Genomic DNA, 16933 nt, shown 5'->3' on the forward strand with positions numbered 1-16933 from the left:
GCTCCATTTTCCTGAGACTGGGGGAGTGAAGAGTAATTCTATGTGAATCCTGGTCAACATTCAGCCCTTTTTTACTTTGATAAGAATAGCAAGACCCCACTTCAGGAAAACCATACTATGAACTGCAAACCCCTCTTGGAGTTCATAAGGGTAAAAAAAGTCAAAATGGGGTCCCATTTTGCACAGTCGTCCCATCCAGGTGAAAACTCTATTACTATGGCCTTTTAGAAACTCATTGGCCAAGGCTGATCCCTGACACTAGCCCAGCTTATTTGAATTCAAGTGTATTAAGACCTAAGATTTCACAGGCATTTAGCCTGGTTGACAATGGTACCTTAATATTGGGGAGATATTTAAACTTAGCTGCACAATTTTGTCTGGTCCTTACTGAAACCGTGGGTAATTAGTCAAATCCATTTCACCTGCCTTCACTAATCAAGGTCATTTTAAGATTGGCATGTCCTCCAAGGCATGTGCCTGAGCTGTTGTATAGGAACTTGGAGTCAGCTGTGTCTTGCAAGAGCTGTGCTCATTAAGGCTAGAATGGAAAACTGACCCTCCAACTGGGCATGCGTGAGTGTCCGCTTGCTCCTGATCTTTTGAACGTGCAGCGGCTTAGCCTGGTTACGCCTGTGCAGAACTACGATTACCACACCTTATCGCCATCACCTTTCCCCATACCGCCCACGGTCCCCATGCCTCAGACTGCCTGCCTCTTCATTCCTCATTCCATAAATAGCCCAACCCCTTGCCTTTGGGGAGGAGGGGGTGAGATTTGTTCTTGCATCTTGTGCTTGGCTGTTTTGCGACTAGACCCTCTCTTTGCTGCGAACCTCAGCTCTCAGCGTTTTGGGTGCTGCGCATCAGGTAAAATGAACCTGGTTCCCTCACACCACAAAACTGTGTTAAAAGGGGGGCGGGCGGGGTGGGGGAAGAGTTCCCGTCGCGGCGCAGCAGAAACGAATCCGACTAGGAACCATGAGGTTGCCGGTTCCATCCCTGGCCTCTCTCAGTGGAATAAGGATCCGGCGTTGCTGTGAGCTGTGGTGTAGGTCGCAGACGCGGCTCGGATCCCAAGTTGCTGTGGCGTAAGCCGGCGGCTACAGCTCCGATTGGACCCCTAGCCTGGGAACCTCCATATGCCGCGGGTGCGGCCCTAAAAAGACAGAAAAAGAAAAGGGGGGGGCACTGTAAACTGTCAGAATTATGGTAAACAAGGGTTTTTCATTGTTTCAGCTACAGGCCAGTTGTCACTTTACGCAGAATGCTCTTCCTTAGTGTCTCAAGGGGACCTTAGAGTCATTTCAAAACCAGAGTGACCCTCCCAGGCTTCCTATTTCTGGGACCTGTTCTGTTACTTGCAGGCTGAGGTCCCCCTTCATCCAGGATGAACATCCAAGTTTCCCTACTGAACATTTGGTGATTGGGGTGGGGGTGGGGTGGGGGGATATTTGCACCTGGCATCTCCTGAACCATGGCAGTTTCAGCAAGAGAGGAGGAAGTCTAGGTTTTCTCTGAGATTCTCAAGGTAGAGCTGGCAGGAATGAGGTGTGACTTTTTCCACACTCGGCCTTTCCACTTGGCCCCAGCTTTGGCAGTGATTTTTCATCTGTGTTGGAGTAAGAGTATCAAGGGCCAGAGGCAGTGAAATGCAGCAATAAAGGGCAAGGAGAGGGCTGGGGCTGAGGGGTTTGGTAATTCTGGGCTGCTTCTCTGAAGGTGAGGAGGCCTCCCAGCCTCTTCAGGGCCTCCTGGAGCTTAGGACAGGAAACAGCACAGCTGGTTCCAAGGAAGGGGGCCCCTATGGGTGAGAGAAGCCAGCCCAGCAGGAAGCCCTGCTCTTGTTCTGCCACCCTGTGGGATTTGAGAGGTGCGGGTGAGGATCTCCTCTGTGAGGGCACTGCTTCTGGTGCCTCTGCACATCTCCACCTTTGTCACCTTCATGAAGTGTTATGTAAATGTGGTAGGTGAAGATCAGAGAGTTTCAGCGACTTGCCCAAGGTCACACAGCGAGCAGGTGAACATAACTGGACCAAAGTCTGACTCAAGAATTTTTCTCAGACTTGACACTGTTCTATGAAAAGTGTTTATCTTTGTTTTTGCCTTTCTCCCAAGTTCTAGACAGACTGTCTCCCAGGAGGAAAAATATTTGGGTATTATTCGTTTCCCTGACACATGCATTTTGCAACCCCACAGAACACTCTGGTGGCTGCTTGGAGCTACAAAAGAAGCAGCTGCCGCTCTCTTTGCCCCAGGAGCTGACTTGGTGATCTCCAGTCATGGAAAGTCCCTTCCCCAGATAGATTCTGGTTTTCCACTGGCTTCTCCTGCTGCTAAAATAAAACTGGGCTAATCCTTCAACCATCCAGCGTTAACAGGTGGGGCTGCCTCTCCGGCATTTGTCAGAGGTGTGAAGGGGCTGTTTTTTTCTTCTGTGCACAGCTTTGCCCCTCTGGCTGCCACATCTCTGCCCTCCAACTGCACTGATCTTTTTACTCTGTGCCTCTGCCAAGAGCCTCTTCACAGAGGGTGGCTTTCTCCAATTACCCTCCCGCTGCACTCAGCTTCCCTTCTCTTGTAAATAAGTGAAGTCCATGAGCACAGGCTAAAATCACTTGTTTTACAAGTAGATGAGAGACCACTGTGAGTAACTCGGGCTGCCCCCTGCCACACCCCTGCCTCCACCCTGCACCTTGAGTTCCTATCAACCCCACAGAAGCAGCTGAACCACTTTCTTGTGTTCTCTAACCACACAGAGGCACTGTGGAAAGAACCAGCACCAAGTACATTTAAAATTGATTTTTATAAGAGCAGGCTTGCTCTGGGTTTTTCATCCTGCTGTGGAGAACTGACCACAATGTGTGAGTTTATAGCACAAGGCAGACATTGTCAGAAAACGGTCAAGAACACAGCAGCACAATCCATCCAGTTCTATAGGGCTCCCTCCCCATTTCCATGGACATATTTGCCAAGCAAGCTACTGAAGAGCCGATGTGTCCTATAGTTTATTCACTTCAGGTCACAGGGCTACCTGAACAGACTTTCTTCCACCTCCCTCAATTTTTTTTTCTCTTCTTTTTTGTATTTGAAATACTTTAATGCATTAAAAATAAAAGAATTAGGTTAAATCAGCCAAGTCAAACAGGTTTGAAATTTTTTTTAGGTGTTAGATTTAATACAGCCATTTAATAGGTGGTCTGCGTATGGCCTAGACAAGCCAACAATTTTTAGGAATAAAGAATAACAGACGACTGCAAATTTGGGGGCATTGTAGGAAAAAAAATCATGTTTCATTGAAAGCGTTTTTGTGTTTTTTAAAAATCAGGGAATGTGTGCTATGCCAAATGTCCAAAATGAGTTTTTGAACATTACGCAAATATTTTAGAGAAAGAACTATATATATTTTAAAAGAATGGCTGATCCATTTCTCTAATGAAGAATGAGGAAGGCGGAAGTGAGGGGTGACTTCAGTTTCACAGGCAAATATATCTCTGTGAGCGCATTTGCCTGTACACTTTCTGATGACATCATATTCCAGGGAACAAGGGAGTTTGGTCGAAGTGAAACTTCCTGTGGGCAGAGCTGCCAGACAGTGTGAGAGTGAAGTGGGACACTGAGGTTTTCAGTGTGGTCCTGGGGAGAGAATGTGAATTGGGTACATTGATGAGACAACCCTAAAGCCACTGTGCTCTTTACAGCCGAAGAGGAGGAGGGAGAGTGACCTGCAGAGAACCTCAAGGGAAGTCTGGAGCCTCTGGTCTGCAAAAGACAGCAGAGGAGGGCTTGGCAGTGGCCCCTGGCTGGAACACTTCTTTCCTCCTCAAGGGTGATGCGGGCATGGAATGGAGCTATTAGAACTGGGGGCAGGAGGAAGCAGTTTTGCCTTTGCTGCATCTGCTCCAAGAGTGCCCCAGTCCTTAGCATGAGCCCGCTTGCTGAAAGCTGATGTCACCAGTGTCCTAGTGTTGCAGGTCATTTGTCTAGCTCCTCCTGCTGCTGGAAGTGGTTTCCCCTTTCCCCTTCCACCTCGAGGCCAGCCCATGGAGTAACAGGGCCTTGCCAAGAAGGTAGAGCCTGAGTCATTGGGTCAGCACACAACAGGGAGATACTGTTACCCCTCAGCAGCAGGAGACACAGCCTGATGACATGGAGTCCTCCTAATACAGTCAGGAACCAGGGGGAAGCATACAGCATTCTTGCGGAGGAGGTGACCAGGTGGCGCTATAAAACATCTGTCCCAGTTAGTAGGGGCCAACCCTCTACCAGACTCATATGAATCATGTCACCCCAGGACCTTGGAGAGACAGGCCAGTGTTTGGGAATGTCTAGAACAGAGGTTGTAGTTACAGAGAGTTTCTGGGCAGGAAATCTGAGCTGTTGGCCTTTCTGGGCAGGGTGGCAGCTGAGGGCAGAGTGCAGCATGGTTCTGCCATGGCTGGCCCATCTCAGGTGAGGGTGGGAAGGGTCCCAAGATAGCTGACTTTGAAGCAGCTTTTATCCATTTCTAACTCAGAGTAGCGACAGAAGGGGATGGTGGGTGTTTTTAGCTCTGCAGGGCTTGCCTCTGTCCACAGCTGTGGCTCCCTTCTGTCTCCCTCCCTGCAGGCTTGGGTCCCCCTGCAGCTCCCTTCCTCCCTGTGGGAATGTGTACAGAGCCAACCAGACAGAGGGTCAGTGGAGCATTTGGCAGTGGTTACTTTGCTGCAGCCCCTGTAATTTTCATGAAACAGCACCAAGATCGATGGCTCCCTCTTCCCCCTCTTCATGCTAGAGGCTTAGAAGACAGGGATCTGGTCTCTCCGAACAACATCCAGGTCATCATCCAGGGTTAACAAAACCTGAAAGGAGAGGGATGGAGAAATGAGAGGAACGCACAGCTGCAGGAAGTCCTTACTTCCTAAGACACACAAGTGCCCTTGTTATCCTGTCTTCTACAGCTTCCTGCAATGCCATGCTCTTAACAGGCGCTTGTCATCATTACATCATTTATTAATTCAAGTATATATATATATATTTTTGGTCTTTTTGCCATTTATTGGGCCACTCCTGTGGCATATGGAGGTTCCCAGGCTAGGGGTCTAATTGGAGCTGTAGCTGCCAGCCTACGCCAGAGCCACAGCAATACCAGATCCGAGCCTCGTCTGCGACCTACACCACAGCTCACGGCAATGCCAGATCCTTAACCCACTGAGCAAGGGCAGGGATCGAACCCGCAACCTCATGGTTCCTAGTCAGATTCGTTAACCACTGCGCCATGACGGGAACTCCTAATTCAAGTATTTATCAAGGGTCTATTATGTGCTATTCTAGATAGTAGAGATATGGCTTGGAACAGGAGACAAAAATCGTTACTCTCATGGGGCTTACATTTGAGAGAGGGCTTTAGACGTGAACCAAATGCACAAGTGAAATAGAGGATGTTAGTAATATGTACTTGGGGTGAAAATTAAACTGTGGAGAGATTATAGGAAGTATGGGATGGGGAAAGGTAGAAAAATTTTTTTTCGATTGGGTAGCCAGGGATGTCAATTCCACTTAGAAGGGCACATGTTGGTCAGGACCTAAACGGAATGAAATCTTGTTGCACAGAGTATGAGTACTCTCATTATCCATTTTCAGTTCCCTCTACTACACCCTCTCTACATGGAACCCTTAGCTCCACTTGTGTTGTCTCTGTCTCTCTAGAGAAGGTAAGCCTCAAAAACAAGCTTTAAGGAACCATGTTTATACAGGTTGATGAAACTTCCCAAACTGGCCACTAGGAGGAAGCCCTGCTCCACTCTCGAGGTTGCATGGCTGAGACCAAAGCCAGCAGTGTGAACCCAGGAGGCCTAGTAGTGTTATTTGTGAGTTAACCTTCTATACAGGTACCATGGACTTTTATTTTGGAAGTGTCGAAATTAAGATGAAGGGTTGCAGGAGTTATCATCCTGGGTTGTTATATAATATGCGTGGTTTCTGAGAAGGTGTTTGGGCAAAAAAAAAAAAAAAAAAAAAAAAAAAAGGAGAGCTTTGGAAGACAGCAGTTAGAAGACAGCAAGAGACCATGCTGCTATCCTGAGCCACTCCAGAAACTTGTAAAAAATTTGTAAGATATGCACTGAGACTGGAAGAGAGGGAGGAATGTAAATATGGCTCAAGAAGGAATAATTGAAATTGTAGTGGGTGCCAAAGTGGTTCCTGGGGGGAATTCTGGGCGCGTGACTTCTGACAACCAGTTAAGCCCATTCAACTGAACTCTGTAGCAAATGAAGGAAAATTATTTTGTAACTCCGTGTCTTAAAGTATTGAAGAGTAAAAGGAAAATGAAAATAAAGGATGCAATGTAAAAAAAAAAAGAAGAAGAAGAAGAAATGATAATCTATACATTGAATGACAAAGAATTGAAGAGAGAAATTAGAAATACAAGAAGGGGGAGTTCCTGTCATGGTGCAGTGGAAACCATGAGGTTGTGGGTTCGATCCCTGGCCTCAGTGGGTTAAGGATCTGGCGTTGCTGTGGTTCTGGTGAAGACTGGCAGCAACAGCTCAGATTAGACCCCCTAGCCTGGGAACCTCCATATACCGTGGGTGGGGCCCTAAAAAAGATAAAAAGATTAAAAAAAAATACAAGAAGGGATGTAAGGAAGAGGGGAAGAGAAAGAGTACAGGGTGTAAAGAGAGCAGAAATTAACAAAGGACTTATAAACTCACCAAAAATGAGAAAAACAGGGCAGTGGCAGAGAGGAAGTGCCAGATGTCATGGTCATCGAAGAAATCCAGCAGAATACACTCTCGGTTCTTCTCCCGGGATTCTGCTGGTGTTCCCTGGAAGAAGGTGAGGCAGGACTTGGGTAGCATTCCCACAGTTCGACTCCCTAGAGCGCTGAGCATCCAGAAAGCTACCAAATTGCTACTAGATGACTGGGTCAAAAAATCAGCTTCCAAGAAAACATCTGTCCTCCCAAAAAATTGTCCACAAATGTTCATGGCAGCCGCATTCATAAAATCAAAAAACTGGAATCAACTTAAATGCCTATCAACAGATGAGTGGATAGATAAGATACAGTATATTCATACAATGGAATATTATTTGGCAATAAAAAGACATGAAGTACTGATACACATACACATGGGTGGACTCAGGAAACCTTATGCTAAGTGACAGAAACCAGACTCAAAGACTACATGTTATATGATTCCATTTATTTGAACTATGCAGAATAGGTAGATCTATAAAAACAAAAGATAGATTAGTGATTGCCTACGGCGAAGGTGTTTGGGAGAAATGGAGAGTGACCAATAATGGGTGGAAGCTTTTTCTGGAGTGATTAAGATGCTCTAAAGTTGACTGGTGATTATGGTGATGGAGAGCTAAGCCTTCCTCTCTGTGCTGTGCCTCAGCTGTATCACCAGACTCCTAGGCCTCAGCTTTCCTTTCTGGGAAATGGATTTACAAACACCTGCACCTGGGTATATGTTCATGGATGGTGATTATGATGAGAAAGGTGGAGAAGATCCACTAATCAAGGTTTTTGTGCATCTTAACCATCTATTGGGAACAGGATCATAGTCATAATGACACAACGAAGATAACATGTATGGTGCCGGCAATGCTTCCACATTCACGAAGCGCCACCCTGATAATGACGACATGCCCTTTATTGAGCATTTCTGTGTAGATATTTAAAACCATCCTTTTTTAGCGAAAGCCTTCACATTAGAAAATATAAAAAAGATAAACAGCAACAAGAAGAGAGGGGAGGCAGGAAGGTCAGAAAGGCAAGATGGAGACAGGACATGGTCTTGGAAAAGAAAACTGTTCTCTTACCTCCCAGCTGCTGAGATTCTGGAAGAAAAAATACAGGGCGGCGGCCCACACCACAGCGGTGGCGACGATGCAGAAGAGAGGGATCGGGAGGACCTTCTCAGAGCTGCGAAGCTGTGGGTGAGAAGTGGATGTGGCCAAGCTGCCGGCACCGCCTTCGGAGGGCGTGGAGGCCCGCAGCCCCCGCCCCTAGTGGCCATGCTTACCTTCATGATGATGTAGAAGGCCAGGTAGAGCAGCAGGTTGCAGATGAAGATGCCCAGCATGTAGGAAGCAAAGTCCCTGGGTCGATAGATCAGTCCAAAGAGGGCACTGGGCGCACAGAGGAATTATCTTGTAGCCACGTTTTGAAGGTAGATTTGTAACATTATCTGCTTTTTCACTCCCCCACCCCCATACTTGGTGAGAGGGGAAATTTAAAAATCTTTAACATAAGTAACTTTCAATGTATTACATCTTCTTCAGAATATTTTTTTTTCAATGATTTTAAGTTTTCTATAAGTGGATGTACCATTAACAGTCATCCTTCTCTGGTTGAAGTAAAGAGTTTTCTCTTTGTCTTTCAGTTTCCCACTGCTATTAAAAAAAACTGCAGGAGTTCCCGTCCTGGCGCAGTGGAAATGAATCCGACTAGGAACCATGTGGTTGCTGGTTGGATTGCTGGCCTGGATCGGTGGGTTAAGGATCTGGTGTTGCCATGAGCTGTGGTATAGGTCACAGATGGGTCTCGGATTCCATGTTGCTGTGGCTGTGGTGTAGGCCCAGCAGCTGTAACTCTGATGGGACCCCTAGCCTGGGAATATCCATATGCTGTGGGTGTGGCCCTAAAAAGTACAAACAAACAAACAAAAACCAAACCACATACACATACACACAACTGCAACAACAAATGAATACCTTCAGACACATGCTTTTTTTTTTTCCTTTTTGTAGTTAAGATTATTACAATAGATTACTACACATAGAATTATCTCGATAATTGGCTTGGACCCAGACATCTATGGTCAATTAATCTTTGACAAAGGATGCAAGAAGATAAAATAGGAAAAAGACAGTCTTTTCAGCAAGCATTTCTGGGAAACCTGGACAGCTGCTTGCAAATCAATGAAATTAGAACATACTCTCACACCATGCACAAAAATAAACTCAAAATGGCTTAAAGACTGAAATATAAGACAAGACACCATCAAACCTCCTGGAAGAGAACGTAGGCAAAACAGTCTCTGACATCAACCTCATGAATATTTTCTCAGGTTAGACTCCCAAAGCAATAGAAATAAGAGCAAAAATAAACCCATGGGACCTAATCAAACTGAAAAGCTTTTGCACAGCAAAGGAATCGAAAAAGAAAACAAAAAGACAACTTACAGAATGGGAGAAAATAGTTTCAAATGATGCAACTGACAAGGGCTTAATCTCTAGAATATACAAGCAACTTATACAACTCAACAGCAAAAAAGCCAACAACCCAATGGAAAAAATGGGCAAAAGACCTGAATAGACATTTCTCCAAGGAAGATGTACAGATGATGGCCAACAAGCACATGAAAAAATGCTCAACATCCCTGATTATTACAGAAATGCAAATCAAAACTACTAAGAGATACCACCTCACACCAGTTAGAATGGCCACCATTAATAAGTCCACAGATAACAAATGCTGGAGGGGGTGTGGAGAAAAGGGAACCCTCCTGCACTGTTGGTGGGAATGTAAGCTGGTACAATCACTATGGAGATCAGTATGGAGATACCTTAGAAATCTATACATAGAACTACCATATGACCCAGCAATCCCACTCTCGGCCATATACCCAGACAAATCTTTCCTTAAAAAAGACACATGTACCTGCATGTTCATTGCAGCACTATTCGCAATAGCCAAGACATGGAAACAACCCAAATGTCCGCCCACAGATGATTGGATTAGGAAAATGTGGTATACATACACAATGGAATACTACTCAGCCAAAAAAAAAAAGAATGAAATAATGCCATTTGCAGCAACATGGATGGAACCAGAGACTCTCATACTGAGTGAAGTAAGTCAGAAAGAGAAAGACAAATACCATATGATATCACATATCTGGAATCTAATATAAGGCACAAATGAACATTTCCACAGAAAAGAAAATCATGAACTTGCAGAATAGACTTGTGGTTGCCAAGGGAAAGGGGAGGGAGTGGGGTGGTTGGGGAGCTTGGGGTTAATAGATACAAACTATTGCCTTTGGAATGGATTAGCAATGAGATCCTGCTGTGTAGCACTGGGAACTATGTCTAGTCACTTATGATGGAGCATGATAATGTGTGAAAATAGAATGTGTACATATATGTGCAACTGGGTCACCATGCTGTACAGTAGAAAAAAATTGTATTGGGGAAATAACTATTTAAAAAATAATAAATTAACATGGAGCTAACAAAAAAAAATTGGCTTGGCGCACATTACTGCTTTTTTGCTAGCTGCCAAAATTAATACTGAAGTTTATTTTAGATGGGATTTGGCCTTAATTTTTAAATTTATTTTACTTATTTTTTTTGGCTTTAATTTTCTTCCAAGTTTATCTCTATTTATAACAAAATATTTATTTATTTATTTGCTTTTAAGGGACGCACCGTGGCATATGGAAGTTCACAGGCTAGAGGTCAAATCAGAGCTGCAGTTGCTGGCCTGCACCACAGCCATAGAAACATGGGATCTGAGCCTTGTCTGCGACCTCCACCACATCTCACAGCAATGCAGGATCCTTAACCCACTGAACAAGGCCAGGGATCAAACCCGCATCCTCATGGATACTAGTCAGATTCATTTCCACTGCACCACAATGGGAACTCCAAAAGTATTTATTATATAGCCCTTACCTCTTGGTTTTGAAAAGCTTGCTTTTAATACAGACACACCACACACAAATATATTGTGGGATTTCTGTCTTTGTCATTCTGATTCACTAATTTATGTTTTATTTTTTAATTTTATTGCAGCATAGTTGATTTACAATATTGTGTAGTTTATGTTTCTAATTTTGAATTAGTAACTATGTTATTGTTTTGTAATATGTTAGATGATGGAGTTAGGCTAGCTTGCACTATCTAATATGGTAGCCACATGTGACTCTTTACATAAAAATTAATAAAAATTAAAGTTGAAAATTCATTTTCTTGGTCACATGCCCTTTCAAGTGCTCAATAACCTCAAGTGGCTAATAAAGATGTACATCATTCCAGAAAGTTCTACTGCATAATACTGGTCTGTCACTCTACACTTCTGCCCTTCCTTCCTTCTGTGACTCCTTTACAGAGACCTTTGAAAATTCTGCCTATCATGGCAAATCATTTCAGAATAAAATTCTGTTAATTCCATTTCTAATTTTAAATTTACACATTAACTTGAGAACTGATATCTTTGCAATAGTTAACCTTCTGGCCTGGGACATGCCATCTTTCTTCATTTAGCTAAATTTTCCTGTATCCAAAAAAGGTAAATTTTCTGCAGAAGGAGTCTGCACATCTCTCAAAGTTTATTCCAAAGTATTTCAAGGGTAAGGCTATTATTAGTGGACTGTTTTTGTTCATTTTTTATTCCAACTGACTTGGTTCTATATAATATAGGAAACTTCCTCTTCTCAGAATTTGAAATCTTCAGTATACCAAAATATCTTGTATATCCTTCACCCATATTCATCAATTATTAGCATTCGGCCCACTTGTTTTTATTATTCCCTCTCTCATTCTGCCTCTATATGAACATAAATATAAATACATACATTTATCTCAGTATGAATACATACACACACCACTGTTCTTCAGGACTGTATGAGAATGATTCCTTTGAAAGTAATAGTCACGCTTCATATACAATTGATGTCTTGTCCCCAAGAAACTGAGGCTGGAGAAACCAAGGGGGAGGCCCCTACACAGCCCCAGTGTGTTGTGGTGCTTCATTCCCTTCCAAAGGCCTTGGTGTCCCACAGGGCTCCTGTCTGAAAAGGGAGAGGCCACACACCTCCTCTTGTGAGCAGACTAGGGGTTGAGTTTAGTTCTACAAGGCTCAGGGACAAACCAGGCAATTCTGACTCTGCAGACAGTTGTTGGTTGCTCATTGTCATATCTTTTACCAGCGCCCTCCACCCTGTCTTACAGAGTCACTGGGACTGTGGGACCTGCTCTCAAAGGGTGGCCAAGAGAGTGTCATAGGAGACCACGGCCAAGAATCACCCATCTGAACATGCCCCTGAGTAAAGGACAGTCCTCCACAGGTATGGACCTTCCCTGAGGTAACCCCTGGGGTGACAGCACTGTGGAAAGTTCCTTCCAGGAGCATATGGCCCCCGACGAATCAGATCCTCACGACTTGGTTTGGGCTTCCCCTGATGGTGTGCCCCTCTCTTTATTTCTGATGTCTCTATCAAAGGTCACTGATCCAGAGAAGCACATCAGCTAAGAATCACTGATCGAAGCAACTAAAATTATTTTTTGAGAGATCAACAAAAGATCTCACCCATTCACATTTTAAAGTTGAGAATAAGTTGCAAAAAACAGATGTATAAAATACAACCAGCATGAACATACTTGTGTTGCTTAGTTCTACTCTGAGGTCATTTCTGGAAACAAGACCATGGTGATAATGAGGGAAAAGAAAAAAAAAAGAAGAATGATATAGACAGAGTAGGAAGACCGAGGCCTGGAGGGAAGGAGAGAAATAGGAAAGAGACTCACATACATGCACACACACACCCCTAGTAAGAAAGAGAAATGCCTACTGGGTAGCCTGTATGGAAAGTTCTAACAAAAAGAGTTTAAAAATTACATTTTTGCAACTGCTGGCATAATTAATCTCTTTTTTTTTTTTTTGTCTTTTTAAGGCCGCACCTGTGACATATGGAGGTTCCCAGGCTAGGTGTTGAATTGGAGCTGCAGCTGCTGGCCTATGCCACAGCCACAGCAGTGCAGGATCCAAGCCACATCTTCAACCTACAGTGCAGCTCACTGCAATGCTGGTCCCTTAACCCACTGAGCAAGGCCAGGGATCAAACCCGAGTCCTCAAGGATACAAGTTGCATTTGTTACCACTGAGCCACAATGGGAACTCCCAATCTTTCTCTTTCTTTATATGTGTGTTTGTGTATGTGCAATATAGCCAATTTATCTAATGTATCCACACAGGTATAGCACATTTGATGTTTGTCTTACTGATACCTTGAGCTTATTTGTTCTATGTGTTGAACTCAATGCTTTAAGGGAGGCCACTGCTTGTGCACAGGAGCTTCCTAGCTCATTCTTTGCAGGGGGAAAAATACCTTACTTTCAAGTCTTGAGAATAAAGCAGAATCCTATGCTCTCCATTATTTCAGATTTCTTTATAAAAATGACAGCTGAGGAAAGCTAAACCACAGTGTTACAGAAAATTAATAAACTTGGTTCCCTAAGACTACTTACAAGGACCAGTTAATCAGATTCCCCATGATGAGCAGCACCATTCTGTCCTGGAAAGGAGGAAAGAAAACATCAAATGAGAGGCCATATACACTGCTTTTTCAATAACTTAACTGCAGGGAAAACATCAATTATGGGAAAACAATTGCCTTAATGAAAACAATTTTTCTATAGTTTTAAGAGAGCTGTGACTACAGCAGGACACTAATCCCCTACAAGGACTAAATGGCAAAGCCTCTGACTGCAAACAGACGTGACCTGGTCCCTCTAAAAGAAAACCTGGTGAGTAAAGCAGAAAGTCTTGCTGTCCCCCCCACCCCTGCCACCAGTGTATACAGGAACTGGGCAGCTGAGCCCACCTCTTGGTGGGAAGGCTGGTGGTGTGTGCTGATATTTCAGTAGTTAGAGAATTCTGCCACTGGTGTTCCATAACCATGGACTCTTTCCCTGGGTTGTGTTAATTGGTGGGCTCTAAGGCAGCTCTTGGGACCCACCTGTAGTTAGTTTTATACCCATCACTTTGGCTCCAAGGAGGTCTTGCAGCTCCCAGGCTCCTAGTTTCTAAACACATGGCCTTAAGATTATGGCCTATTGGTAGGGGAAAAAATAGGAAAGGCCCATCTCAAAAGGACAGTTACTTTGATAGAGATTTATTCACAACCTGTTCCTTCTCTTTTGCCTACTACTTACAACTTTTAGGTGTTATCAGACCATACTTTAATTTGCATGTCTACTCATCTATTTAAAAGTAGTGAGTCTCAGAGTTCCTGTCATGGCTGAGTGGTAATGAACCCAACTAGTGTCCATGAGGATGTGGGTTTGATCCCTGGCCTTGCTCAGTGGGTTAAGGATCCAGCATTGCTATGAGCTTTGGCATAGTTCTCAGATGTGGCTTGGATCCTGTGTGGCTGTGGCGTAGGCTGGCAGCTGCAGGTCTGATTCCACCCCTAGCCTGAGAACTTCGATATGCCATGGATGTGCCCCTATTTAAAAAAAAAAAAAAGGGAAAGTAATGATTCTCTTTGTGGGTGATCCTTTACATTTGGAGAAAATATCTTCCTTTTAGAAAAAATTAATCTACCAGAAAGGCCAAAATCCAAAACACTGACAGCACTAATTGCTGCTGAGGATGTGGAGCAACAGGAATTCTCATTCATGGCTGATGGGAATGTAAAATGTTCCAACCACTTTGGAAGACAAATTGGCAGTTTCCTAGACAACTGAATATACTTTTACCATATGATCCAGCAATAGTGCTCCTTGATATTCACCCAAAGAAACTGAAAAAATATCTATACAAAAACCTGTCCACAATTTTTTTTTGGTCTCCCCCCACCCCCCGCCCCTGCCGCTTTTTAGGACCACACCAGAGGCATATGGAGGTTCCCAGGCTAGGGGTCGAATCTGAGCTACAGCTGCCATCCTACACCACAGCCACAGCAATGTGGGATCTGAGCTGCATCTGCAACCTATACCACAGCTCATGGCAATGCTGATTCCCCAGCCCACTGAGCAAGGTCAGGGATTGAACCTGTATCCTCATGGATGCCAGTCAAATTTTTTTCCGCTGAGCCACAATAGGAACTCCCCTGTCCACAAATTTTTATAGCAGGTTTTATTTGTAATTGTCCAAACTTAGAAGCAACCAAGATGTCCTTCAGTAGGTAAACAGATAAATAAACCATGGTGCCTCCAGATAAAAGAATATTAGTCAGCACTAATGAGCTTTTAAGACATGAAAAGACATGGAGGAAATACAAGTGCATATTATTAAGAGAAAGAAGCCAATCTGAAAAGGCTACATACTATATTATTCCAACTATATGACATTCTGGAAAAAGTAAGACTAAGTAGACAGTAGGAAGATCAGTGGTTGCCAGGGTTGGAGAAAGAGAGGGTAGGAAGAACAGGTGGAACATAGAGGATTTTTAGGGTAAGAAATTACTTTGATATTATAATGATGAGTACATGTCATTACAAACTTGTTACAATGGATAGAATGTACACCACTAGTGAACTGTAATGTAAACCATAGACTTTGACTGATTACAATGTGTTAACATGGGTTAACACATTGACTGTAGCAAATGCACCTTTCTGGTGGGAGATATTAATCATGGGTGAGGTGGGCCCTGTGGAGGGCAGGGAGCATGTAGGAATCTCTGAATTTTCTTCTCAATTGTTCTGTAAACTTAAAAAAACCTAGAACTTTAAAAATACTCTGAAAATAGTCTAAAAAACAAGATAGGGGTTCCCTTGTGGTACAGTGGGTACGGTCTGGCGTTTTCACTGTAGCAGCTCGGGTCACTGCTGTGGGTGGGTTCAACCCTTGGCCTGAGAACTTCCACTTGCTATGGGTGTGGCTGGAAAAACAAAAGCAAAACAGGCTACATTAATTAATGTCAGAAAACAAAAACACTAATTGCCCCTCATGGTTCACAGCTAAGGCATGCTTATCTCTCATAGTACTCACAGGTTCTAAACTCCCACCTCAGTAAAACTCTCCAGCTTCAATTCCTTCCATTTTTAGTGTCTATGGTTCCTACCCAAGCTCAACAGGGCTAAAATAGTCCCACATTCTTTTAGGTAAAAATCATTCTGATTATAAACATTGTGGGCCAGGCCCCAATGGCACCACTAGTTCTGGCCAAGAGCACTGTGTAAAGGTTGGGGCAGTGGCTCAGAGGAGGTATGAAGCCTTCCCAAAGCCACTGTCCAGCAAGCCAAGGCAGCTAGGACCAGGACCCTGATCCTGCTGCTCAAGTGTAGAAGTGTGTAATATACTAAAAATCAGAAGGTAGAATTTTAAAAAAATGTATTTCCACCATCCAGCAATCACTACCATTCTTGAAGAAGCATTCTTTCTCATCATAAAAATCAAACACTGTATAAAAAGCAGACAAACGTATAATGTGGGAAGGATAAGTTCCTAAGAAAGTGATTGGGGTGACCCTACATCCCCAGTTTCCTTGGGACAGCCCAGGTATCATTACTTTCACAAGTGCCCTCTTTTCATTTTCACAAGTGAGAGAATTGTACCTCTTTGGATGATTATTTATAGGAACACCTATCTTGATCTTCCCTCTAGTAATCATTTCTATTAGTTTTGCGTATATATATATATATTTTTTTCTTCTTTATATACTAGTTGTGTGTGTGTGTGTGTGTGTGTGTGTGTACAAAAGGGCACCATCCCAGCTTGTATTTTAAGAGAGTGAAGAAAAGTGAGCAAGATGCCTCTTCCCTGACTAACTGGACCTCAGCCACCCTGGGCCATGTGGCCCTCTTGGTTTGGGAGAGCCTCGAGTGACTGCCCCAAGGCTGCCCCTCCTTCAGGCTTCTCTGGGAGGAGGCCAAGGAACACAAACACACGTACCATATACAGAGGCCGGCTGCACTGCTGGATGCAGTCCGTGTAGAACACCATAGCTGCCCGCCGGAAAATCCCCAAATCTGCAGAAGACACAACCGCGTGGTGAGTAGGCTTGGTCAGAGGTAATACAGAACACTCCCAGATGGCCCAAGCTTTTGCAGCCAGGATGATGTTGTCCTCACCTCAGAAAAACAATGCTTTGCACCTAATAATTCAGCAATAAATATTGGCTTTAAAAATGGTGCCCACACCCACCTGTGCTCTCCTGGCAGGCATGCCCGATCCATGCAGCATCTGCAAAAAGGCAGGCCAGAGGGATAC

At 43.9% G+C, this 16933-nt stretch overlaps 1 protein-coding gene and 1 long non-coding RNA gene across 7 annotated transcripts in view; one reads left to right on the forward strand and one right to left on the reverse strand.

Annotated features, from left to right (window-relative positions):
• On the forward strand, positions 1-14098 carry LOC110256422. Of its 2 annotated transcripts, none has more exons than XR_002337894.1 (3): positions 1-867; positions 11947-12062; positions 13414-14098. It is a non-coding gene; the product is annotated as an uncharacterized LOC110256422 (long non-coding RNA). The 2 variants fall into 2 exon arrangements; XR_002337893.1 differs by lacking the exons at positions 11947-12062; positions 13414-14098 and adding exons at positions 2197-2378; positions 3699-3767.
• The window catches only part of SIDT1 (SID1 transmembrane family member 1), a 96381-nt gene continuing 82232 nt past the window's right edge, over positions 2785-16933 (reverse strand). For 3 of the 5 annotated variants that reach the window (XM_021070355.1, XM_021070357.1, XM_021070356.1), the window contains 6 exons: positions 16616-16692; positions 13243-13289; positions 8013-8118; positions 7810-7920; positions 6693-6806; positions 2785-4838 (listed from right to left, as the gene is read on the reverse strand). In XM_021070355.1, coding sequence (XP_020926014.1) covers positions 4776-4838; positions 6693-6806; positions 7810-7920; positions 8013-8118; positions 13243-13289; positions 16616-16692 — 518 coding nt within the window. In that variant the 3' untranslated portion in view covers positions 2785-4775. The remainder of the gene's footprint in view (positions 4839-6692; positions 6807-7809; positions 7921-8012; positions 8119-13242; positions 13290-16615; positions 16693-16933) is intronic. The other 2 variants (XM_005670213.3, XM_003358806.4) reach the window with 1 other exon arrangement.

Source organism: Sus scrofa, chromosome 13 (assembly GCF_000003025.6).
Source record: "Sus scrofa isolate TJ Tabasco breed Duroc chromosome 13, Sscrofa11.1, whole genome shotgun sequence".
NCBI classification, from domain to species: Eukaryota; Metazoa; Chordata; class Mammalia; order Artiodactyla; family Suidae; genus Sus; species Sus scrofa.